Source organism: Alosa alosa, chromosome 15 (genome assembly GCF_017589495.1).
Source record: "Alosa alosa isolate M-15738 ecotype Scorff River chromosome 15, AALO_Geno_1.1, whole genome shotgun sequence".
Lineage (NCBI taxonomy): Eukaryota > Metazoa > Chordata > Actinopteri > Clupeiformes > Clupeidae > Alosa > Alosa alosa.
In genome coordinates, this window is record NC_063203.1 from 18432040 (window position 1) to 18459515 (window position 27476).

The 27476-nt window shown below is 41.2% G+C and overlaps 2 protein-coding genes across 9 annotated transcripts; both read left to right on the forward strand.

Annotated features, from left to right (window-relative positions):
• The first annotated feature begins 4559 nt into the window (after positions 1–4559).
• LOC125308423 (CLK4-associating serine/arginine rich protein) lies at positions 4560–16126 on the forward strand. 8 transcript variants are annotated; one of them, XM_048264932.1, is made up of 20 exons: positions 4560–4658; positions 6223–6353; positions 6449–6546; positions 7014–7115; positions 8262–8341; positions 8646–8730; positions 8992–9131; positions 9228–9324; positions 10336–10414; positions 10862–10935; positions 11027–11068; positions 11560–11757; positions 12545–12835; positions 13105–13284; positions 13400–13439; positions 14500–14560; positions 14896–15001; positions 15154–15242; positions 15349–15373; positions 15584–16126. In XM_048264932.1, exons 2-20 carry the CDS (start codon positions 6255–6257, stop codon positions 15618–15620), a joined length of 1923 nt encoding a protein of 640 aa, XP_048120889.1. In that variant the 5' UTR covers positions 4560–4658; positions 6223–6254; the 3' UTR covers positions 15621–16126. The 8 variants fall into 8 exon arrangements, 5 of the variants coding, with proteins under 5 accessions (XP_048120889.1, XP_048120886.1, XP_048120890.1 ...); XR_007195876.1 differs by lacking the exons at positions 15349–15373; positions 15584–16126 and having other exon boundaries at positions 13400–13443; XR_007195877.1 differs by lacking the exons at positions 15154–15242; positions 15349–15373; positions 15584–16126 and having other exon boundaries at positions 11560–11738; positions 13400–13443; positions 14896–14918.
• A 1411-nt stretch (positions 16127–17537) lies between these two features.
• znf296 (zinc finger protein 296) lies at positions 17538–24154 on the forward strand. The gene is made up of 3 exons (XM_048264679.1): positions 17538–17769; positions 19085–19396; positions 21542–24154. Exons 1-3 carry the CDS (start codon positions 17718–17720, stop codon positions 22933–22935), a joined length of 1758 nt encoding a protein of 585 aa, XP_048120636.1. The 5' UTR covers positions 17538–17717; the 3' UTR covers positions 22936–24154.
• The last annotated feature ends 3322 nt before the right edge of the window (positions 24155–27476 follow it).

Sequence of the window (27476 nt, forward strand, 5' to 3'; positions counted from 1 at the left end):
AAAGAGGACATAATATCAGAGCATATACATATAGTTCTGTCAGCTTTTCGGCTGTTGAGTCCAACAATAGTGTCCATGTAGAATTTGACTTCATTTTTGAAGGCTGCAAAACAAGGTTTCCCTCCCCCCCATTTACGTTTATGAATATGACATTTTCCCAATAGCAAGAGCAAATTTATCGTAAAGACAACATTTATATTAATGTCTGCATTTTCATAAAAAAAAATAACATTCTTTTTCTGAAGAGTAACATTGCACAACCACACAGCACTACACATATTTTCTAATTCTATCCAAAAAAACCTTGAGTAGATACATTCGTAAAATAAATGACAAACAGTTTCAAGCGCACAACCACAGAAAACACACATGTCAGATAAATCATCTCTGTATCTTTTAAGCAAAGAGTTGGTGGGGTAAAATAAGTGGATTATTTTAAAATAAATTTCTTTGATTTTGTTGTTTAGAACATAGTTATTGTAATAAGACCAAACCCTATCCCATTGAATATTGTCAAAGATGCCAAAGATGTGGATTATAACTTTTACAACGAGGTGTGACAGGGTGAAGTATTATCTGTCTTAACCATTTATTGTTACATTTTCTATTTTTTATGTTAATACCATTCAGTAAAATATCTGTCTGTAGAGTTGATTGCTCATGAGTTCTAGAACCCAGCAATCTCAAAAAACCATCAGGCAGTGCAGCAAAGACTCTACTGTATTCTCTGGGATGTATTGGGATAGCAAATTTGTTTAAAAATTCATTGTAAGTCAGATATTGGCCATTTACATTGATTAATTGAGAAATAAAAATAATGTTGTTGTTTACCCACTTTTCATTAAATATAGATTTATTTTTATATTTGACAAGTTTGTTGTTCCATATTAAGTGTTTATGTGGTGAGAAGTTATGCTTGTAGGTGAGAAGCCAACATAAAAGTGCCTGCCTATGAAAATTGGACAGTTTAATAGGAAGTTTGTTAATATCAAAATTACACTGGAGCAAAAATTCTATTCCACCAACTTTCTGAAAAATAAGATTTGGAATTAAATACCACAACTTGTTTTTGTTTTTAACGTAATCCTTAATCCAGCTCACTTTGAAAATGACATTTGAAGAGTGAAAGTCTAGAACATTTCGGCCTCCCTGATCATATGAGTTGCCCATGACCCGTTTATTTAGGCAGTGAGGTTTGTTCCTCCATATAAATTTTAATAAGGTAGAGTCTATCTCTTTAGAAACAGAATTAGGTACATCCAATACTCTAGCGGGATAAACTAAGCGAGACAAGCCTTCAGTTTTGGAGAGGAGTATGCGACCTTTGATAGATAAGTCTCGCATTAGCCATAAATTAAACCTACTTTTAATTTTTGGGATGAGGGGGTGGAAGTTACATTGCATTCTTTCTAACTGATTTTTGCAAATGACTATACCTAAATATGTAACTTTGTCTGTAACTGGAATACCTTCAAATTCAGTTATAAATACATCATCTTTTAGAGGGAAAAGAGCACATTTCTTAAGATTTAGATGTAAGCCAGATATATTTGAAAACTCCTTAAGACACTCAATCACCTTCTTGACCTGCATTTCATCTTTGAGAAAGATAGCCGTGTCATCAGCTAGCTGACAACATTTTATTTCCCTTCCCAGTATGTTAATACCCTGGAAAGAGTCATTATATAAATGTAGAGTCAATATTTGCATGACTAAGATAAACAAAAATGGAGCCATGGGGTTTCCTTGCTTTATACCTCTAGATATGTTGAATCTATGTGTAGGGCCCCTGGAAGTTTCACTGAACTATTACAATCATTATATAAAGTTTTTATTGCGTTCTTGAAGAACTGACCAAAACCAAAAAGGTCCAAAACATCAAATAATGTGTTATGCTTAACAGTATCAAAGGCTTTATATATGTCTATGAATAAGATCCAATTATTATCTGATAGGTACTCCCGATAATCAATTAAGTCTAAAATGAATCTAAGGTTGTCACTTATAAGCCTTCCTTGCATAAATCCAGACTGACATTCATCAATAATTGAGGGTAAACACAATTTAAAGCTGAGCAAATATATGAGCAAATAGTTTTGCATCATTATTAATTAAAGTTATAGGCCTCCAGTTTTCAATTAGTAAGCAATCTTTATTGGCTTTAGGTATCAAGGTAATTAACCCTTGACACATAGAAGGAGGGAGTTTACCAACATCTAAAGCTTCCTTGAACACACTCAATAGAAATCCAGCAATATGATCTTGAAAGACCTTAAAAACTTCGCCAGTAAGGCCATCATTGCCAGGGATTTGTTATTTTTAACCAACTAATATTCTTTTTCAATTCATCTAAGGATATATTTTGATCACATAGGTCCTTTTGGGTTCGGTCAATTCGTCTTGCCCCATTCTTTATAGAAGAAAGGAAAGGGAGTGTGTCATAACTGTTATCTGGTTCAGTATATAAGTTTCTATAAAAATCTTCCACAAAGTTGGAGATTTTCTGGGGGTCTTCAGTAGATTGATGATTTATCTTAAGTTTATAGATATTATTAATTCTGCCATTTCTTCTTTCTAGATTATGGAAGGATTTCGTGTTTTTCTCACCCTGTTCCAACCATTTACGCCTGGAGCGAACAAAGGCACCCTGTGCCATATTTTCATAAATACTATCCAGCTCTAACTGTAGACCAGATAGCTTGTTAGTATTAACTTGAGAAAGAGAGTCTTCTTCATATATAGCTATTATATCCTTAAGAATTCTATCTTGTAAACATCTCTTTTCTTTGGCTAATTCCTTTCCCCTTATAATTGCTAAGTTACGAATTTGGAATTTAGTATATTCCCAATGTTTACAGAATATTTTTTCTTCTTGAGCTTTATTCCAGTTTTCAATAATGATTTTTATGGCTTTTTCCTTAAAGACAGTATCAAAGATCCTTGATTACTAGCTCCGCTTTAACCCTCTCTGACAGTATCTTTTAAAAGTGTGTTGTTTAATTTCCAAAGGTTGAACTTACGTTTATCCGATGTGTATTCCATAAGTAAGGACAAAGAGATAACTTTATGATCAGAGAGGATTGAAGGAACAATTTTAGTATCCTTTACCTTATCTACTAATTCGTTTGAAACAAGCCAGAAATCAATCCTAGACCTTCTGGATAAGTCTTTATTTGCCTCCCTCTCTTTTTTTTTAATTTTTTTTTGTATTTACTTATTTCATTGTAGTCAAATACAACACAAAATAGACAGAACAAAAGAAATACAATATTACATTAAATACACAACATACAGGGGTACAGCCACAGTCACATTAGGCCAAGGAGGACGGGCAGGTAGGCAGAAAAAAAAAAAACACATTAATAACCCTTTGAGGTCACATACGACTCATACAGAATCAGAGTTCTCATGGCCTTAGTATTTTTTGAGTACCTAATTGAATCAATGTAATGTCTAAACTCAATCATAAAAACAGAAAAAAATGGTTTAGAACCACTGAATTTGCTCCTATGGATGTGGTATTTAGCATATAGAAATAAAAGATTTATAATGAAGTGTTTACCTTCATATTCAGCTTCAAAGTCAAACATACCAAAAAAAATATCCTTAAAACAAAATGAAAAATCTGGGATTAATACTGTGTGAATGAACTTTAGGAATTCTGACCAGAATTTCACTGTGTGGGTACAACTCCAAAAAAGATGTGACACGTTTTCATCAGTGCTATTACAAAATGAGCAGCTGGACTCAATATGCTTGTATCTTTTAAGGAAGGATTTTGCTGGATAAAACCTGTGTATTAGTTTAAATGAAATCTCTCTCACTTTATTAGTGACAATGTATTTGAAAGGCAAGGACCACACTTTCTTCCAAGGGATATTCTCTACTATACCATTCCAGTATGGAATAACATAGGGAATAGTAACAATTTCAGTCTGGAATAACGCTCTGATCTTCCTATTGATCCTGTGATTTTCTACTGAGAAGCATAGACGACCCACAGTAGTATCAAGTAAATTGTTTAGATGAGTAAGTGGTTGTGGGGGAGTATTACCCTTTAACAACATTATAATCCCAGTGGGAATTGCATCAAAAACAATAGCATATTCCTTTACAGTTACTGGAATTTGATAAATTCTTAGGAATTCTGAGTATTTGTATAGTTTACCATTCACATTTGCCTCCCTCTCGCCGCCAGCAAGTTTAAACTGCGTGACGTAATACAAAAAAACATGGCTGTCTTGGATGTGGGCTGGGCTTGACATAGACTGTATGGGGCTTGATGTCAAGCCCCGCCTTCCCGCAGGCTGCAGCCAGAGCCCGTCTCCCTTACTAGACATTCTCTGCTGCAGCCCTTCCCGTTCCGTCTTTTCAACAAATGATACTGTCCCCTTCTAGGCTTCACATGTGTAAAGGCAATAAAACGTATTTATGCTAATAATACTACATTCGTTTTCCTACTTATCTTGTTAGATTATTCTTTTAAGAACGAATTTTCGAAAATCATTCATTGTATCAGTGAACACCCCAGCACAGTAGGTGGCAGTATATATCTGTTCTGCTTCTAGTGCAATCATACTTTCCCATAGAAGGATGGCAGTGCAGCTATCGGCTGCTACAAGTTAATGCTAACTAAAGTGTTTAATTTGACTAGTCAGGTAGGTAAAGTTGGATTACTTTTTTCTTCGAAATATTGAAGACATAGATAGGAGGCATTAGTGTTACATTCCCACTGAACGGTATACCACTAGCATCTAACTGGTACTGCGTTTTTATTGGTCTCCATGTAGCGTCAAATTAGCACTAACGTAGCCAAGCATTTGCTAAAATATCTAGCTAACACCAAATATAAGCTACACTAAATGATCAAACGTTTAAGTAGATAACTTGACTAGATGGCTTTATTAACTTGCAAATAATATATTGTGTAATTCCTAAAATATTAACATTATTATATTTAGGAGTATATATGCTGTGTTATTTTGAGCAACTTTAGCTAAAGGATCTCTTGTCTTTTTATCGCTAACGTTAGCTAGCGATAGAAAGCTAACTAACGTTAACGTTAGCTTGTTTGCTGGCATGTCAACACTCGATTCGTCTAGCGAAATTAACCCAACGTTTGAGCATACGAGAGATAACAGGACCACGGACCACAAATTGTTACCTACTACTCATAGCGCATTGACGTAGCGTTACAACTTAGTTGTAACGTTACACTGTTAATGGCTTTACGTGGTGGAGGAATAGCGTACTGTTTATTAGCTGTATTTAGTTGAAAATGGCATGCTGAATGCAGCGACTGATGTTACGGGCCCACGTATAGAGCAAGGTTATGTGATATTTTACATCTCATGTCGCAGTGGTTCACTACATCGTTTTGGCACTTGCTTAAAACGCTCTCACGTGGTACTGGAAAACGCATGACCTGAATGGCTTAAAATTGAGGTCAGTTTAAATTTACTAGAGGGCCTTTTCTCCACTGCGCAGGCCCAGGAATCATGGTGAAAGGCCCTGGTTTGCCATGCAAAGTTGCAATCTCTTGGCCACAACCGAAGTGAAGTGTTTAGTATAGACTCACAATAGTATGGACTATCTCAATGCATTTTCAGTCATATATTGCATGTGATATGGCCATTAGCAGTGTGCATGTTTTACCACAGCAGTCATGCCTATCTTATGCATTCAGAGCAACAAGCAGTCAAATCTTATTCTGTTAGTAACCAAACACAGTGATGTGTTGACGTCAAAGACAACATACATCTGTTCAACAAAAGTCAGTTATTTTAAGCCAGTGCCCACAAGCATGGCGGGTGATTCTTTTGGGTGCCGTGGTAAAGAAAAGGTATATATTTTATGTGATGACTTAGTTGAGAGCACTTTAGCTAAAGAAAAGTGTTAAAAGATTGATTGACTCTGTTATTGTGTTACATGCTCCAAATGTAAAGCACTTTGAGCTGCATTCTGTGTATGAAAGGTGCTACAAATAAAGATTATTATTATTATTATTATTATTACTTTCTAGTTATTGAATTGATATCCACGGGGTGTCAAGATTATGTGGGTGACATACTTTTCTTTTACTGTAGATAGAAGATTACTGTGATCAGTTAATTGATTCTAATCCAGCTGTTGTTGTGTAATAACAAAAAAGGAAGCATCAGGAATGAATTCTTTCAATTTTAGGAGAGCCAACCCTACTCTCTCCTTTTACTTTTCCATCAGACGTGTTTGTGCCCACCCCAAGTGGTGCCATCATGTGGCAGGAGGCTCGGAGACATGAGCGCAAGCTCCGCGGGATGATGGTCGACTACAAGCGGCGTGGAGAACGAAGACGGGAATATTATGAGAAGATTGTGAGCAGCAGCTTTTCACAATGAGCCTATGTTAAATCCACCCTGACTGGTCTTCCCTTTCAAATATAAACTATTATGTGTATCCTCATCTGCAGAAAAAAGACCCAGCCCAGTTTTTGCAAGTGCATGGGAGGGCCTACAAGATCCATTTGGACTCAGCTGTTGCTTTGGCAGCTGAGAGTCCAATCAATATGTAAGTTAACAATTATGTACATTCTCTCCCAAATGAAATGGGCATTGTGCTACAACCAGGTATCTAGTTAATCACAAGATATCTTAACATAATTGATGGCAGACAAGATCTTGTGTAATTTTCCGTATTTCCACATTTTAATTTAATTTTCCACATTTTTAATGCCCTTGACACAAGAAGTGTCATTAAATGTGGTCACTGTAACTAATATAATATACTACCAAGCTGGACCAACTGGTTATGACCCGTGTTCCTTGTCAACAACACGCTGATGATAGCCTATGGTCAAAATGTGTACGTTTGTTGAAGATATGGTCCAGTAAAAACTTAACCTCACACTCAAGTGTTTTTGACTTCATGAGATTTTCATAGTGTTCCTGGTCAACCATGTTGCACAGTACAATTTCTCAACAGAACACCAGTGACTAAAGCACTCTCATGATCTCTTCTAAATCATTTTTTAAAAGGATGCCATGGCAAGGTGATGTCAACAATATGATTGACAGATTTGATGTGCGGGCCCATTTGGACTACATCCCTACTTACACACCTCCTCTTCTAAACACAGTGTGAGTATCTAACGCCCTTCTGGTATATGTCAGGAATTATATTGTCATTTTATCCCATGGCAGGTTGTCATAACACAGAAACAGTACAGAGTAGGGCTGTAACGATACACCAACCTCACGATTCGGTTTGTATCACGATTTTTGACCCACGGTTCGATACGAATCTCGATTTTTCTTTTTTTTGGGGGGGGGGAGGGGGCTGCCTTAGAACACCAGAGGATTACAATATAATATATGTATTATTTTATATCCTGATATAAAAATATTTTTCTGAATGACTGATATTTATGACCACACACGTTATGCAGATTAGCCTATAGCCTATTTTTTATTACAACTCTACCTCCTTTAATTCAGCTGTCTGGTTGAAGCCTGGAAATATTGTAAACAAAGTAGCATAGTTGGCTAGCTTAGCCTATCATAGTCTACTGATTGGACTGTCTTTATTTAAGTCGCGCGTGTTCATTGAGCAGGAGAGGGAGGGAGCGTGAGAGCGGGGCAAGGAGAGGGGGTTTACTTCTATACTGTTTGGTAAAGTTGCACACACAGTCTACAATGAAAGCAAGGAGAGGTATGAAATTATTATTTATTTATTTATTTGTTTGTTTTTGGACAACGTAGGCTACCGATAAAGCAGGAGATGTGGGTTGCTTTTGCGGCCACGTGAGATGCAAAGCACTGCGTGAAACACTAGAAAGGTGTATCGCGATTCTGCCTTTTCACACCGCGACACAGTATCGTTGATATGAATGTCGCGATTTCGGTTTCGAATCGTATATCGTTACAGCCCTAGTACAGAGCCAGAAATAACTGAGAAATATTTGCTGCTGTTCCAGCTTGTGATTTTTGATAACTCTGGCTATATATACTGTATGTACGTAGTACTGCTGTAATTTCCCGCCTCTCCACCCAGGTTTATACATTGATATTGCAACATTTCTTCAGCTATGAGTTTAATTAAAGCACAATCTGATTCAGATTCTTTGGGCTATTAGGCACTGTGATTAATACATGGGTGTGATCAATACACATTGACACGTTGTACGGTCCATACGTGATGCAGCTAATACAGAGGAAATTACTCAACACCTGTAGTCAATACCTGAAAGTGTTCTGAGGTGTGTTCTCTTGTGTGTTCTGTGGCAGCACCCTGGAGCAGGAGTCTGAAGAAAGAAAGTGTAACTATGAGCGCTACAGAGGACTGGTGCAGAACGATTTTGCCAACAGTGAGTGGCTATCGCTCTTGTGTCCTATTTGATGGCTTCACAGTGTGTTGTTCTCCTCTGACATCATACCTGTCTTGTGGTGTTTTATGGAATGTATTAATTCAGACTTTATTAGTGTAGAAATGCTAATAGAAAAACCCAGCATTTCACACTCTCCAGAGTGTTTTAATTATTTCAATAGCGTACATCATTAAGTGTTTTCTACGCTGATTTGAGTGTCTTTCAGACTAACCTACCTGTATTTGAAAGTGCTGTCCTTGTGTCACTATTATGAGGTTAACATTTCTCTTTTGTCATTTCATAGTCTCTGAGGAGCAGTGTTTGTATCAGATCTATGTGGATGAGTTGTATGGTGGCCTGCAAAGACCAAATGAAGATGAGAAGAAAAAGTGAGAACAGTAGCTTTTCATTTTTAATCTTGTTAAATCTAATTTAATTTTGGCTTGTTAACAACAGGTTTTTTGGCTTGTATCTCCAATTTTTTTTATCTAAAAATCAAAGTATATTTTTCCCCCTGAATTTCTCAGTATCTTCTGTCAACGGATTTCACAGGCCTATCAACAGTTCAGTTTTCCTGTCTTGAATATATTTGATTATATTTTGCAAGATTCTTGCTAAGTAGTTGCTGTCATTATGTGCTTATATTCCAGGCTCGCAGAGAAGAAAGCTTCAATTGGCTACACTTATGAGGATAGCACAGTCACAGAGCCCGATCCTCTGTCAGACAAAGGAGAAGAGGAAGACTCTGAAGAGGAAGACTCTGAGGGGGATGAAGGCATTCCCGACATCGGTAGGCAGTCATGATGTTTGTCACTTCTTTAACACAGAACCACTAAATGTCTCAATCTTTACTTGACTCATTAGTGTGTGGGTGTATTTGTGTCAGATGTTGAAGTGGACGTGGATGAGCTCAACCAAGAGCAGGTGATGGACCTGAACAAAATGGCCACACCTTATGGAATGGCAGAGGGAGACTTTGTGAGGTAATGGTGTTCACATTAGTGTTGCACAGTGCACCGATACTACAAAAGTATCGCAATACCCTGAAATAAATAATTGAAAAAAAAACAATACCTAATTGTATTAGTATCGATACTTTTAAGAATGACCGCGTTCTTTTGAGGTAACATGCGTGTGCGCAAAGCATGCTTCTAGTGCCTCCCCTAGCCTGCGTGTCTTCTCCTCACACAGGTATGCGCAGCTGTCGTGCCTTAAAATGGTGTGGCTGCTAGTTTAAGTGATGCTGTGGCCGCAAAGCAACACATAATAATAGGCTAATATCAAGTTGATTTGCTCACTTGCATCTCAAGTTTGCAGGACACTTATCTCTTCTATGATACCAGAAAGATTTTCTTCGACTTGTTAGTTGTTTTTATTTATTTTTGTGTTGATTTACTTCAATAGCTTAAAACTGTGAGATTGAAGGCTGATTACGCTCAAGTATTTCTTAGTGACAGGCACTCAGTTACACCTACACACCACATTAGAGATGGAAATGCCTAAGGCAAGTGTAATAGTTTAAAAATCAATATGAAGTATTCCACTTCGTAAATATTTTTAGCGACTAGTAATTGCAGAATATAAAATAGTATACATTATTAACAAAATATATACACTTTATATGAATTCCAAAATATATGAAATAGAAACATTTGACATAAGCAATCATTTTCTGTATGTGTGGAGTGTCGAGCAGAATCTAGGATGGCCACTGGTGTGAATGATCACACTATATTCAATATTACCGATGACTTCAAGGTGGTGGGGGCCCCCAAACTAATCCAATTTTTTAAAAGTATCGAAAAAGTATCAAATGCAATTCTTGACTTGGTATCAGTATCGAAACAATAATTTTGGTATTGTGACAACACTACACATTGTCAACATAATGTCAACAATGCCTCTTTTTTGATTGATTGATTTGTTGGTTAGTTTGTTAGTTATTTGCTGTTTTGCTGTTCCCAAGTTAACCGTCATCTTTGCTTGTGTGTTAGGATGCTTCGGAAGGACAAGGAAGAGGTGGAAGCCATCAAACATGCTAAGGCTCTGGAGGCAGAGAAGGCCATGTACTCTGTAAGTCTTAATGTTCTTGTCTTATTGAAGGTAGTGAGTTTAAAGGCACAGGAACCAGTGCTACGAACTTGTAAGCTGATGGCGTGCGTCATAGTATCCCATCTGCTCCTACTGTTGTAGTTTTTACACTGTTAACTGGAATGACATGAAGATGCATGCACACTTTTATCAGGGTCAGCTTTGGTAGGCTTTCTGATATGTTGCTGATTGGATCATAAACGGCCACAGCAACGAAGAGGAATGACTGATTCTTGTTTATTATTGTGTAACATGATCCAAATGTAAAGCACGTTGAGCTGCATTCTGTGTATGAAAGGTGCTATACAAATAAAGTATTATTATTATTATTATTATTATTAATATTATTATTGCCCAGCCCTATAGGCATAGTGTGGTCTGAAATAGTTTCCATGACGGACTGTTTTGCGTGTCCCATGTGACTCTCAGGGCCGCCGCTCTCGCAGACAGAGACGAGAGTTCAGGGAGAAGAGGCTGAAAGGCAGACAGATCAGCCCACCCAGGTAGGAACATACGTGATCTTCAGCACTCAACTCACTTAGCCACGCGCAGCAGCAGTTAGAATTAATCTGAGATTCTTTGTCATTTCAACAGCTATGCAAGGAGAGACAGCCCAACCTACGATCCCTACAAACGGTGAGTGTGTTTTTGTGTTTAACCCCCACACACACACACACACACAACACAAATAAATAAATGGTAATGTAGAGTATGTGCCTCATCTCTTCTTGCTGTTCTATCCATGTACAGTTTATAAAACTGGTGGTGGGTGGAAGAAAGTCAGCCAGAAGCACATTGTAGTTGTTCTGCTCTTTGCTTTATGCAGAGAACATCTATTGTTAAAAACAGCAAAGAGCATGTTTCTTTATTCTCTAAAAACAAAATATGTTAATTGAAACTATCTATGCACATAACAAGAAAATCAAACATGAAGTCTATGCACATAACAACTTGTACATGCAATTTCTTAACACTTAACGCATACCGCGAATACCCAACACCGTTCAGTAGATCTCTCAAAATGCAGTCTCTTCATTGCTCGGTAACACTAAACAATGATCTCCTAATGGGTCTGAACGTGTTGGCCTTGATCTTAATGTCTCTTCCTCTTGCTCTTCCCCCCACAGGCCCCAGTCGGAGTCCAGCTCTGAGTCCCGGTCCCGCTCGAGGACCCCCGGCAAGGAGAAGATCACCTTCATCACCAGCTTCGGAGGCAGCGATGAGGAGGGCGGCCCCCCTGCCCAGGCTGCGGCCGGCGGCCACTTGGCCAACACCTCCAGCAATAAGCAAGAGCAGCACCCCGCAGGTCATAGCAGGGGCTTCCGGTCGGTAGCTTTCCCCTTGGCTTGTCATTGGCTGTGTCCTTTATTAGTCATGTGTGTGCTCCTCAGAGATGGCTCGCCTTGGAAATAGGTTCAGGCATTGCGTAGCTTTAGCGAAGAATTAGGAAAACAAGGCAGAATGTTAATGCAGAGTTGTCGTAACACCTGTGTGAAATGACGTGGACAAAGTTGTGTTTTGGATTGAAATGGTGTGCCACATTTTGATGGATAACTAGAATTTCATATGTCTTGTTTAACTAAGGCCTTCTCTCTGAAACGGCTTTTGTGGTTTTAAAATGTGTCGCATCATCCAAAATATACTTGTCTTCCAATTGTCGGTAGTTTTAACATTACTAATTTTCAACCAAATTAATTTGTGGAACTCTTGGCTCAACAAAAATGCGTAACCTGACATTGGTAATGTGAACTTTTAAAATTGCCAAAGGCAGTTTTTATGACTGAGATTAGCTTTATGAAACATGTATGATTTTCTTCTATAGGACTTTTATATAGGGATTGTGTGGGTAGTATACCTCTATAAATGATGCTCTAGAGCAAAGTCTCTAGCTCTTGCCTTGTAAAAATTGTTGGTATCTATTGTTAATGATCCTTCTTGGTTATCACAAACGTCCTAACCTTTAAAAAAAAAAAAAAAGTGGTAGGTAACGGTTTGGTAGGTTAAAAAGCACACAAATCTTTTCCATTGAGCATGTGAACAGTTTGCTGTTTGCTGTTCAGCACAACCGTCTGTATAAGTAACATCTTTTTTTGTTTCTTTTGCCCCTTGCAGCCGACGTCACTCGTCCTCCAGCCCATCCTCCTCCTCACCGTCTTCATCACGGCACTCATCGCGCTCCTCCTCCCACTCACGCCGCAGCGGGTGGCGAGGAAGCCGGGATAGCCGCTACTCCCGGTCCCGCTCACGCCAGTGCTCCGACTCCCACTCCCAGCAGCGCGGTGGAGGTGGTAGCAGCGGCGGCAGCAGCCACAGAAGACGCTATGACCGTGGACACTCGCGCTCCCGCTCCAGAGATAGGGACAGGGACAGGGGCCGACGATACACTTCTCACAGACGCACTAGGTGGGGCATTCTCAGCCGGAGCTGGACTGGATGATGTTTAACCATAAAGACGACAGAGAACTGCACACGTTTCAGCACATGCACCTACCCATGCAATCAGCGAAACTTTTTGAAAACTAAGAGCTATCCACCTAGAACTTTAACCCAGGTTTCACTCTCAGATAAGCAAGAATAGTGTGAAAATAGGTTTTGTGTAAATACATTTTTTTTTCCCCAAATATAAATTTTTTATAGAGGACTGTTTAAATGTGCTCATGTATCCTCCTTAGGTCACGTTCCGTATCTCGCTCGGCTGACCGTTTTCGGAGAGGCGGTCGGACGTCTGGCCACCATCGTGGTGAGAGTCGCAGTCCGAGCCCCTCTCAGTCCCCTGTCCGGAGCCTGTCCCCGTCCCCCAGTCCCCGCTCAGCCCCACCCTCCACCAGCTCCCTCTCTGACAAGCTGAGAAAGTGAGTGACCAAGGACGCATCAGCCAAAAGCTGACTTTATCATTTCTCTACTGTCTAACTAAATGGTCTTAATTTCCCTTTTCTTTTTTCTTCTCCCTCTGTCTCGCTCTTACAGGGCTGATACTCCAGGTGGTAAAGAGACGGGAGCTGCCAAAGTCAGTAAGAATTTGATCTCGCTGGGTTTCTTGCTAAAGTCAACGCCTCCCTCATCCCTGACAGGCAGATGTGGTTGTAAAACCAGGCCTTTGGAGCCTCGCTCGCTTTCTCTCCCTGTCCCTCTCTCAGAGGCTCTGCTGTGCAATGTCAAATTTTCTCCATTAAGAATTGCTTTAATCATCCCCCAGGCGACCATTATGCCTCTCCCTTCCAGAGCTCACATCCTGAGGACTTCATTTTCTAGAAGAGTCTATGAGCCTGTGTTTTTGTTTGTGCTAATGGTGCATAATCTTGTTTGTGCAATTTTTGTTGGTTTTCTTCTCCATTCTTATACAGTATTTTCTCTTCCTGTCCCATGTTTTCAGAGAAATGACTACTGTCTAACAACAAAACATTAAGCTTGATTAAGATTAGGATCTTATGGTGTACTGAAAAGCTATGTGCTGTTACCATGTTTTACGTCAACACGTTTGAGTGCATGAGACATTTTGTTGGAAGCATTCTGACTAAAATCAGCCAGACATTCTGAGCATCACCCAAACATATATCGGACTTTGGTTGCATAAATGGACAGTGCTTACAGCGCTATTTAAGTATTGACATTTACCAGCTGACCAAATGTCTTTAAACCTGACATTTAGCTATGTTCTAGCCACAGGAATATTATGTAATGGTAAGTCAAAATGCCCTGGGATGGATAGAATGTCTCTGAAATTTCTAGCAAAATATTAAAGCTGAAGTACCTGCTCAGATAAATTGAAGGAGAAACTTGCTGTTTTGACACCGTGTTGTCAGTAGTGCGTGTTTGAGTGATTGTTACACATTAGGCATGGTCATGTGGTCAAGTTTAAAGAGCTTTAGATCTGTGCTGTTCACACTTCTGCAAACGCACCTATGCTTATACAAAATATGAGGCTTTCAATTACCTCACATGCCTTTGACAAACTTGGCCTTGTAGGCCTATCTCCAGAATCAATTTAGTCTTATAGCACCAGTTCCATAAACATTCATCCCTCTTATCTCTAGTCGCTTATTTTGATGCCGGTGTATTTCTTTTAGCCCAAGATGACTCCACAAGAGAAACTGAAGCTTCGGATGCAGAAAGCCCTCAACAAGCAATGTAAGTAAAGCGCATTCAGTCCAACACATCAGATTAATTTGGATTGCGGGGGAACTTTTCTAACAGCTTAGAATTTGACATTGTTAGCATAGAAATGTTCCACGTGCGACAATTTCTTTCAGTAAAATTTGTATTGTGTAATGCACACATTCAGACAAACTGAATACTTAGGTCTGTGAGGGCTGATGTTCTCCAGATTCATGGGGAAATGAAATAGTGTGTCCACCTGAATAGTACTCAGGCTTCACTTGGGCTTCAAAGCACTATAGAAATGTAACATGTAGTTGTTGATGAGGCATGGTTTTAATATCCTGTGTTGTCACTTCCTGTCCCAGCCAAGGCGGATAAAAAGGCTGCTCAGGTGAAGGTCCAGCAGCAGGAAAATAAGCGACAGGAACGCGAGGGGGAACTGCGAGCCATGGCCCGCAAGATCCGCATGAAGTAAGAGCTCTGTGTGTGTGTGTGTGTGTGTGTGTATTTATTTATGTGTGTGTGTGTGTGTGTGTATGTGTTCTCATAGTGGGTTTGTGAATAGCAGCATGCTACATTGAGTGCCCCTGAGGACTCTGTGCTCATATGAATGCTCATTACAGGGAGCGTGAGCGCCGGGAGAAAGAGAGAGATGAATGGGAGAGGCAGTATGGAAGACAGAGCCACTCCCCGTCCCCTGTGCCCAAATATAGTAAGTGCTTTAAGTCCACCGCTTACTTCAGCCATAACACAACGATTTTGTACAATAAGAGAAAGAAAGTGCCGTGAGAAGTAAACAAATCTGTTCCCTCCCTCAGGCCGAGATTACAGTTCCTCCAGAAGGTCAGTGGCATTATGTTGTTTTTTCAAAAGTTGTGACAGTTTGACAACCCAGTTAAAGATGGGTGTAGTTCAGTGTGAAAATAGCAGTCATTATTGACAACCCAGTTAAAGATGGGTGTAGTTCAGTGTGAAAATAGCAGTCATTATTGACACAAAATGTTATGTGTATGATATTTGGTCAGTCTAACTGTGATTTGTCTTGACCCACAGGAGGTCGCGGTCACGGAGTCCCTACTACCGTTACTGATCCACAGAACAAATCTACAGCACTCATCCTGGAGGAACGCACAGGAAACACACAGGACTTTGGAAAACCACCAATATTTTGAATCAAACAAATTCAATGTCATATGTCTTATATTCTGTATTATACCTCCTTATGTTTAACTCAAATTCAGCAGCTTCCTGCTTTTGTTTGTGTATATGTTTTGAAGGAGTAAAACTGCACAGTTTGAGTCCATGCTGTAAAGAATTAGAGGACAATATAAAATGCCCCCAATTCTCCCCTTTTGTCTTCCTTAACAGGTTTAGTCATTGTCAGAATGACCTTGTGGAAATTTTGGGGTTTATATTTTATCAGATGCCAATTATCATTGCAGCGAACCAACCTTCTCTTGGTTAAAGTACCCCGTACCACCCACCCCCCCCCCCCTTATACAGTCATAACATAAATGCCTAATCACAAGGCCCATGTGAAGTGTGCATGTGTTTTATCTGCAGGGAAATGCTAATAAAATACTTCATAACTTCAAATGTGTCTATCAAATTCAACTGAGACATTATTGTTATATTCTGTTGGATCAGTCACCCCTTTATGATGACCAAATCATTATCACCCATAGGTGCCATCATACCCCATGCATGCAAGGTCCACATTTTCACCAAAGACTGTAGCACAAAAAAAACGATCCATTGTAATCTAATAAATTAAAGAATCTAAGAATAACATACAAACATCTACTTGTGACTTATAAAGCACTTGTAAATGGAAGAGGAGCTGGTTAGTTCTAAGAGAATGTGTCATTTCTAATGCTGTTACCTATATAATTTCACCACTAGGTGGCGAACTAACATGAATGTGAGGATCCCATTGAGTTTTTAAAACTGAAGGAAAAGACTACAGATTTTAAAGCTAAACGACTGAAATAGGTTATTTCTTCATGGATTGTAGGGGTGTAAAAAAAACAGTAAAACAATTCTGCAATATAACAAGAGCTCTCACTACTTTTCTTTCTAGAATTAACAATTGGTCAAATAGATGCTTTTTTAAACCTATGCCACCAGAAGACTCAGTTAAGGACAATATGTTAATTCTCAGTACTAACTTTTATTTAAGACAAATTTGTTGGAGCTTTCCTGAGCACGGCAGCAGACTATAAATTGAAAGTCCTACTGTAAAGAGCAATTTTTGTATTAATTCCCTGGAACTGGTAATGTGGCAAGATTGATTTCATGGAATACAAGTGTTTTACTTTTTTTTCATATTAGAGGCTTCCCAATCCCAAGATCCCTATTGTGCAAGTGTCTGTGTGTGTTAATGCTCTGTGAAGCAGTTCAGTGCAGTCCAAAGTTGAAGGTTTGTAAAGAGGTTTTGGTTGAGATTAATTTAAAAGTGGCAAATAATAATGATTTCTGCCAAGCGTTTGAACACAGAATATACCATTATCACACATTTACAGCACTTTTGGGGGGGGGGCTCACCCAATGCTGTGCCAAGGTGTGATAAGGGAGTCTTTAAATTAGTCACCCTAATTCCCATGCAATGTGATGAATGAATAACTTTAGGAAAAGGTGCTAAATTGGTTAAAAAATAATTGGAATTTAATGGTGACGAGTGTGTGTGTGGGGGGTCAGACAGATCAGAACATTCTGGGGGGCATTCACACTCATGCATATGTTTCTATTACAAATCAGTAAAGTGATACACCAAAATCAATACAATCTTGCAATCGAAAACTATGACTGACCGAACAAGAGGGATGGCAAAGGCCATTCTCAACAGTTTTCTTGGGTCGAGGAAGTCTGCATGAGCATCATGCTCTGAGAGAATCTGGATTTAGGGATGTGAGCGCGACAAAGCAAAAATATGTATGAAAAAAATGACACGTTTACCGAGGGCAAAGGGGAAAAAGCGCGAAGAGGCGGGGTTGAGAGAACTTTGACAGGCGGCGCTTCAAAAAACGCTGCACCTTTCTTACGCACGAGCCAAGGTTGTCTCTACAACTTGAAGACAGCGCAGAAGCATACATGAGCTGCCAGTATTTGTCATAGCTTAACCTTTGTTTTCTTCAACTACCTGTCTGATATTCACAGATGAAAATTTGTCCTCGCAAAATTCAATAGAATGTCTAGACGTAAACTTGGCAGTCGACCTCAACACCTACGCGCAATTCAAGGTAAGCCTGGACATATCAGAGACTGCAGTTTTATCCTAATAAGTTGTATCCTATCAACGCAATTGATAACGCATCATCTAGCCTACAGTAAATACGTTACGAACGTTAGGGTAAAACCAGACTTCCTGTCCTGACCTAAGTTTGTTACCTGCACACGAGGCTATCGATTTTCCCCTTCCTGTTCTTATTAAACTACTACGGATTAATTTACCATTTATGGGTAACAACAACGTAGGTAGTGCACCTGCTTGCTCCTTTAATTTATCCTATTTATCTTAAACGTTTTGCTGAAGATCAAGGTCACCGCTCATGCCACCAGTCCTGAGGCAGTTGTTTACTTTCTTTTCTCCCACAAACCTGGTGAGGGAAACTGCCTGCTGTGCTACTTCCTTATTGCACGCATTCATGGTCCTTCTGTCTTGAGTCTTCTTCACTGTTTCCAGCATGTAGCCTATTTATAATCAAATTGGCAATGATTAAAACAAAAGAGAGCCTATTGACAGGTCTCTCAAAACATGGCATTGTAAACAAGTCAGATTAGCAGTAATGATGTCCCTTTAATTTATTTGTTCTCTTTAAAATACTACTGAATTATTTGTTAAAGTTACAGGTATGTTCTGAAATGTTTAAAAACATAGTGTGGAACTATGAAGGCCAGTTGAGCACAGGCTGACCACAAGCTTTCGTTGCTGTATGTAACTGAGCCGCTTGCGGTTTCGCAAACACCCAGCACTCTTCAAACAGGAAAAGTGACATTTTTGAATAACCAGCCGTGAACTTCTGCTTTTCGCTGAACTGTCTCTACCTGCAGCGCGTCTTATGTTCTAGTTAGGGCAGGTGGGTCAGGCCAAGACTGCAAGCAATGGTATCCTGCCTACAGGGCATCTCTTAAATCTTTCCAGTTCAAACTGAAGGTTTTATAAGAAGAATGGTCTCTTTTTTTGATCATCAGATTTACACATGCATATGTTGGGCTACTGATATGTGCTGCTTTACTTGTGGAGATGAGCTGTCAGAAGAATACTGCAAGTGTGATGCACTGCACTGCATTGCATTTCACTGGTCATAATGATGTCGCTAGGCAGAGCGTTGACAGAGGAAGTGGTCAGGTGATGTTTGATATGACAGAGCGAGGCGCTGAGACATCTTGATATGGGTCATGGTGACCCTGGGGAGCAAGACATTTCATGTTTTGAGTGGCGGGGAAAAACGTCTGTAAGAGCCTGACGGACAACAGAGCTGACGGGAAGATTGAGGTGTATTTGATATTCATCACGGCCCATTCTCTGTCTTCATCATTTCCTCTCTATTTTAGATGACCCTGAGCCAGCAGTGTCTCCTTCACTGAACACCTCCTCCCCTCCTAAGACTGTTGGCCCTGATGTCCTGACGTGTGGCCAGTGTGGCCAGGCTTTCCCCCTGGGCCACATCTTAGACTTCATCCAGCACAAGCAGGGTGGCTGCGGCCGCTACGGAGCTGGACACCAGAGCCACGCCCCCCCTTCGCCCACCACCAGCTGCATGCTGAGATGCAGCCCAGGAGCCCAGGTAGGGATGGGGTACGTGGAGCTCAGGAGGGTAATGGACCGGTCCTCCTGGCCCGAAGAGTCAGAACGACATAATGCTGGTGAGTGTGACTCGTAATGTCCTCTTTTCTCTCTCTCTCTCTCTCTCTCAAATGACCACCCTCTGTTTAACAAACGTCCTCCAGTCAGGCTCATTAGTGCAGGTTACCAAGGCGGCAGGTCCTTGGTGACTGAGAGACAGGTGCACTAATTGCGTGGAGAGGGCAGCCGGTGGCGCTCCATAAACTGGCCTCAGGGACAGCCTGCCAAAGTTGCACCTGAGCATCCTCCTGCTCGGCTCTGGTCTCAGGTGAAAGGGACATGTAAACAAGGGTAGCAGCAAGCTGGGCAACAGCATGTACACACACACTTTACATGTTTTTTCTTATGTTATTGTTGTAACACACAGTCAGCAGTGATCTATTGGTTGTGTTTGAAAACCTACATGAGACATGAGTCCAGACCACAGGCCTGTCATATCTCTCCTGATTTGTAACTGGTTCCTCTTTCCCCTGTCTGCATTGGCCTGGGGCCCCACAACCGAAGACTTGGGCATTGGCACCAGACTTGTGCATGTGTGCGTGCACATGAATGCAGATAGAGTTCTGTAGAGTTCCTGATGTGTGGCTATGTGTTTGTGTGCGGAAGGAGTGGCTGTTTTTTGCCATGCATGTTTTGGCACTTCCTTTGTGGGGTGCTGAGTGGTCAGGCCAAACAGTCAGCTTCCTTCCGTCCAAACCCCTCGTGTCTCTTGAGGCAAGTTGTTTCTCTATTCTGACAACTCTCATTTGCATTGGGTTTGGTATGGTAGGACGAACATCATCCTTTATCCACTTTTTGTGATATGACCAGTGATAGTGTGTATGAAATAACACTGAATTCTCCAATGTATATTGCAGCTTTCTGGGTGCAACCGTGTACATCATGTACTGTGTATGTGTGTTAGGATGATCTGTTCTCTAATGATCTGAACAATTTTTAGTACCTCACTCTTATCTCAGTCTGGGTCTCTCTTTCTCTTTTTCTTTCTCTCTCTCTCTCTCTCTCTCTCCCCCTCCTCTCTCTCTTTCGCTTGTTTCCCCTCCCCTCCTTCTGGTGGGGAAAGGAGAAGATGCTTATTAGCGCATCCAGCCAATGTGGAGTTTTAATTAGCAGGTATTGCTTTTGCTCAGTGTGCAAGTGGTACTCTGGGCCAAATGTGAATCCTCACAAAAAAAGCGAGCCTGAGAAAGAAGGACTACTGGTATTGTGTTTCACTCCATCACCCCATGACAAAAGGTCCAAAGCCCCCCGCCCTTGGTGCTACAATAGACACACACGAAACAGAAGGATGGTGGGGAGGGACAACACTTTTTTTTTTAATTCCTATTACAGTCCTATTTCTGCATTTGTGTTTGATTGCTGTGAAGGTGAAGATGGCTGTTTGTGTTGTGAAAATATATAACTATATGATCATCTAAACTGCAAAACATCTCCCATCATATCCTAGTTCACAGTGTAATTGGTGGATGGCTCTTTGGAAGAAGAATGACTATCAACTGCTTTCCTGAATATTTAAAATTTCTTTAATTATCCATGTAGTTTAGTTATCAAACAAACTATGTATCAATTATCTCTGTGCTTTGCTAGGAGAGGGAGAATTTCGCTGTTGTGTAAATGGTTAGGTTAAATTTACCTGTTTAAAAATTTTGCTAAAGGATAGATTATACAAGCCTTTTTTTTTAACATGCTACAATACAGCTTCACACTTCAATCCTTCATAAGATGTTCAGGGCAATTGGACTGAATGAACACTGAAACCCAGATACACAGAAATACACTGAAACACACTCTCTCTCACACACACACACACACACACACAAATTCGAATGCATGCGATTTTTCCTAGATAAACGTGACTCCTGCCACCCAAGTCTTTTAGTATTATTATTATCACAAAGAAAAATTGGATGGCAAAATGTGATCTAGCAGAGATTATGTAAATGTCTATTTATCTATTGATTTTAAATACCAAAATTATGTCACAGGTCAATTTGACTCAAGCAGTACCAAAGGGTCCAAAATGTTAATATAATATATGGGTTAACTCTGTATAATACAAGGTTATTTTCTTACCATTGCTTCTGTTCTCAGTCTTACAAGTCCAACTCAATTAGGTATCTATCTTTATTTATGTTTTTCATGGCTTCTCTATATTTTGGTTTTAGTGACAGAGGAGCCCTCCAGTATCATCTGCCAGGTGTGTCAAACCGTGTGTCTCAGTGCCTGGAGCTTGCTTCAGCATGCACAACACACACACTCCTTCAACCTCTACCAGGTAGATGAGGATGCCAACGCTGCTCACCTTGCCCATCCACCCCAACCCTACCACCCTGCCGCGTTCACCTCATCCGGAGAATCCACCAGCCTGAACTTCTCTGAGCGCCTGCGGGAGTTAGCTGAGGTCAACGGGACGGCGGAGGATGGGGGAACGGGCGGTATGCTCCCGACCTCCGCCTCCCCCCAGGTGGCACCCCCCTTCCCCCACAAATCCCGTGCGCTCCACGCGCTGACCTGCGAGCGCTGCGGTCAGGGCTTCCGCTCGATGCGCAGCCTGCTGGCGCACCGCCGCTCCTGCGAAAGGCTGTACCCCTGCGGCCTGTGCCGTCGCACCTTCTCTCACAGCGCCCAGCTGGCACAACACATGAGGAGCCATCGCGGCACCCTCGCACCCACCGAAGCCTCAGTGTGTCCACAGGAAGATGGCAGTGCCGGCGACGGTCAAATAGAGCAAGGAGCGCTGAGGGAGGAGACGCCTCACCCTTCGGCCGGCCCGGGCCTGATCGTCCTGTCGTCGCGCTCCACGGCGCCCAGCCGGACCCAGCTGCAGTACTTCCATCCCCAGCTGGAGGCGGACGAGGACGGGCAGGAGGAGGCCCAGCAGCCCTCCCCGCTGGGCAACTCCTCCGAGGGCTCCGTGGAGAGCGCGGGCAGCGGCGAGAGCGGCAGCGGCGAGAGCGGAATCGCTAGCGGCAACTGCACACCCAAGGGCCCTGAGAGAACCGAGTGGGAGAGCGAGAGGGATGCGGAAGTGACGACAACAACGACGACGGAGAACGACCGAGGGCGACCCACCGAGGCTGGAGGAGGAGGAGGAGGTGGAGGAGGAGGCTCGCTGCGAAAGAAGAAGGAGGAGGCATGCGACTTTTGCGGCAAGTGCTTTCGGAACAGCAGCAACCTGACGGTGCACCGGCGCAGCCACACCGGCGAGCGGCCGTACCGCTGCAGCCTGTGTAGCTACGCCTGCGCCCAGAGCAGCAAGCTCACGCGCCACATGAAAACCCATGGCGCCCGCGGCACCCAGCCCACCTTTCAGTGCCAGCTCTGCGGCGTGCCCTTCACCGTCTATGCCACCCTGGAGAAGCACCTGAGAAAGATCCACGGCCTCAGCCACGCCAGCGCCGGCGCCTACACGCTCAGCAGCGACTGCATCAAGAAGGAGGAGAAGACGGACTCAGAGCCGAGCCAGACCCAGGAACAGACAAGTCCACGCACCAGTGAGGAGTGCACAGAGGAGAACGTGGATGTTCCAGTCACACAGGACATGAGTGTGCTTGCCTGAAAGAATGTGTGCAAGAAGCTCTCTGTTCAATACACACATATGCTGCCATACACAATACGCAAAACTGCCATTTGGAACACGGGGATAAATGTAATGTCTTGGTCAAATTCAGTGACTGCATGAGCAATTGGGCAAATGAATAAAATAAAAATGGCCACTGTTGGTGCCTATTGTTGTAGTATCTCACTACAATGAACTACCACCCTGTGGTAAACTGCTTTTGCAAGGAACTGTACAGGACCCAGTGGAAGTTAAAGCACTCGGTAGAACTTAAAGACACTCACCACACTGGAATATAGAATGCACTGAACCAGATTCCATGTGAATATCATGTGAATGTTTGGTGAGGTTCCCTCTCCCTGCTAAGTTGATGATTCATAGTAGGGGAGAAAACTGTAAAAATAGCCTAGCACTTTCTTTGTAAGGGTTATTGCTGTTGTTTTGGGGGGATTCCTTATATTTGACTTGTTTACAGGTACAGAATTCGGGTTTGTGTTTCATTACAGATAAAATAACTGTCTGGACCTCAGGAACTTTGATCTAGTTCCCACATACTTTTGTCATTAGTAGAATGAAATGGGTGCTCCATTTGCAGTAGTTTTCTGTGCTTTTTATTGTAAACCTTTTTTGCGGTTAGGTATTATATATTCTAGAATAGTCAAAAGGAAAACTGCAGTAATCTCAGGGACTTTGATGTGTTTACTGTGTTTAATGTGTTACTTTTGTTTTGTGTAAACAAAATGGTGATTCAGTTTTGATCACCAATAGTCAGTTTATGTTGCCTGTATACTTGTGATGTTTAAGCCACTCCTTCCTGTGCCTCTTTTGCTAAAGAGCTCTTCTTAAGTGTATTTGATCGTAGTGAGTACCCGTTTTACAGATATGAAAATATCTGAACTGTTTCATAGAAAACAGGGTGTTGAGCCATTTATAAGCACTTGAATGCTTTTGGTATATGAACGGTAGAGGGTCTGATGCTCACTTTATTTAGTCAGGGACAACATATCTATATATTTTGTTGCTTAGAACTTCAGGGAACTGATACTGTACTTATTAAGCTCAGTAGTTAGTATGGATGTTTTGCATATATTTTCTCCTTTTTTCAGGACAATCCTTTTGTACAGTAGTAAAAAAAAAGTTGTTAGTTGTAAATGTTCTTCATTTGTAAGTTTATATCAGAATTATATCAGTTTCTTCTTCTTGTAATGACGACCATGCTTGAGAGAATTATTAAAGAATGCAAAAAAAAATCTGAGCTTTACTCATGTGTCATTTTGACCAGTGCAGAGACCTGCCCCTGCTTGTCGGGACACTTCCAAGTTACAGCGGTTCCATTCAGCAGCTCAACATGTTTCACTGATGGTGTTTGCCAATTGAAGGGTTAGGCCAGTGGAAGAGACCATGTGAGTTTGATTGCACAACTTATTTTCCCATAAAGGACTTTCAGAGACATTTCTCTGTGTAAAAAGGTAGATTCAGGTGAGAGGGAGGTAAGGCAAGATTATGCAGGGGCATATCCCTCAGTTCTGAATCTGTAGCTGGAATAGTAGTATTGAGTTACCAGAAAATTACTTCATAAAAAACACCAAATCTAACTTGACACCGACATAACAAAAGCTACTTGCATACTCAGGTACTGTATGCTTATATGTTTATATGTATGCTTGATTTTATACACCTGTGGCAAGGGATCTGATGAAACCCATGAATACTTAAAAGGTCTGTGTGATTTTCTTGATTGCTTCTTTTAGCAGGTGCTACAAAAAAAAACTCACATTCCTCATTATTGTTTGCATCTATAACGAGTGTCTCATCTTCTCCCCTCCCCTCCTAATGAGAGGAAAGCTCTGATCTCAATCTCATTAACAGGGTTTGTTTAATTAGCATTCAATCGGAATGCGGAAAGAAATGGGGACCATAGCCCACAGTGATCCTGCAGAATCAGTCCGGTGACATTCCACCACCCCAATGCTTCCATGTAAGTGATTTACACGTTAGCCCTTAGGGATAGCCTACAGCTGCGATGTACTCAGTGACACACCAGTTGGTATCTGTGTGAGGCCCAATCACACGTTGTAATGTGAGAGCGCAGTCGACTGGCCATCCCCCCACCAGTTCTCACCAAACATTCTGACATGGGGGTGTTCCCAGAAGCTCCCGTCCCATTGTTGGGCCTTTACACCTTGGACACAAAGCAACAGCAGTTGCTCCACCCCCAGACAGACTGGCCTTTGACATGGTCATCAACCAATTAAGAAGTTCTTATTATCACTGGTATAGTTAATAAGTAGTTGAGTTGGTCTTGTTATCTAATGAAGCACTTCTTACATCCCTGCCTATTGTGATACAGCCCAAAGAGGATTTGACAGGAAAGAGAGCTGATTATTAGGCATTCTGATGGTAATGGTGGTGGTGGGCCATCTTTTCTCCACATTTGCTTGTGGTTTACCAACCCAATATTTATGCAGCATGTGAGCCATGGGTGCATCAGTGATTGTTCTGAGCTCGTGTGAATTTTTTTTTGAGGAATGTTGCTGGTCAACCACATAGTCAGTTCCATGTATTGTGATTGGATGATCATAACAATTTGCCTACTGATGATACAATTTGTCTACTGATCATAACAATTTGCCTACTGATCATAACAATTGGAAATGTTTTTCAGAAAAACATAGTTGCGCAATGTCAATGGGAAAGTGCCAGAATTATAATACTCAGGAACATTGACCAGCAACATTGCTCATAAAGTTGTCTTCTGTATCACCAGTTTAAGACTTTTCTCTGTGTCGTGCAGTCCCGTTGTCAACAACAGATAAGAGGAATATTGGCACAAAAATACATTAATGATGAAACTAAATTAATTATGAAAATTAATTAAATTAATGATGAAAATAAATTATGTCAGAGTGCTTAAATCTGTACTAATTAATTGTTGTTTTATGCTACCATACAATTCCCAACAACTTTTTCATTAGGTTTTCATTAATATTTTGTGACATAGGCTGAGAATCTGTGTGATCGTGAACCTGGATTTAGTGAGTGGGAAATGTACATCAGAAAATTGATTGAATTGATTGAAGATACTTTTTAAATTCATTGTCCATTAAATCCAAGTACATTGGATGTTATTTGTATCAATTTGGCATATTCGCAAGCTGAACATTAATAACACAAATGTCCTGTTTAGCGAGAGGCCTATCTTAGAACGAAGGATTAGAAAGTACAGATCGTGCTGACCACATGCCTTGCTTAATACCATTGGTGGCCTTTCCAGAGATAAAGAAGCTGTCAGATGCCAAACAAGGATGAAAGAGCCGAAACATATCTGTGTGCTTGACCCACGTTCTAGAAGTTGTGAAGGAACATATTTTATTGTCAACAACAGAACCTTGTGATACTGGACTCAATATTATAAGACAATCGTAAAAGAACATGGAGATCAATAATGTCTGTGTACACATGGGCTTTTGCGCCCTCTGGTGGTGCATGTGCTAACACAGGGAAGGACTATACACTGAAAAATGCTGCTGATCATCAGCTTTGACACTGCACTCAATTCCCAAGAATGTTATGGCATCATCAGTATTTTTTGTTGATTTGACATTTTCATCTTTTAAAACACAGTCGAGTCTGTGTAATACACAGCACTTTGTGTTGTGGGAACACGGCAACAATTTGTTAAAATTGATTAACATTAAAAAATTTTAAAAAATATGCAAATCTGTTCATTTCATATTTCACTCTTAGAAATATTTTTTTCCCACCCCTTATACAGACCTGCTCATACCAATGGTCAACCAGTCTCGATGCCACACAGAAAAGGTCACATCCTGCCTACCATACGCATATGCCCTGAGAGAGGCGGCCAGATGGGCACACGGAGCAGCAGGGGAGGGGGAGGAGGAGGCTGAGGTGACGGAGGAGGTGGAGGTGGTGAGATAGGGGGTGAGAGAGGGGGTGCCGGTGCCACGCAGGAAGGGGGGATTGGCGGCTGGAAACGAGGGCTAATTGTGGAGTGTGAGAACATGGCAGTTTGGTAACATGACAGCTGGCATGGTGAAATTAACAGGAGCGAAGATAGCTTGGGCAGAGACTTTCACAAGGCGATGCTCCTTAAAACGCCTCTGTTCAGACTATCAGACATCAAATGTATTGGAGACAGAGATGTAAGGTAACAAAAACCCAGCAGACAATCCAAGGTGCTGATCTTTCCTCAAGACGAAATATCCCTGCGGCATGCAGAAACCTTAGCAGAAATAGTAGTCATCAGGTGGGAAAGACAGGTAAAGTTGAGTATCATCCGCATAACAGTGAGGCAAATCTGGTTCACCTGAGCTAGTGCTCTGAATAACCACAGCATATAGACCAGAGAGGGTTAAAGCGGAGCTTTAATCAAGGATCTTTGATATAGACCCTTTCAAGAGAGTTCATTATCAGCATCATAGTTGGCCCCACAAGACTTCCTTTTTAACATTCCATATGTTATCTTAATGCAGAGGAAGTAGATTGGGACACCGTATTCCCCTGAACCATAACATGTC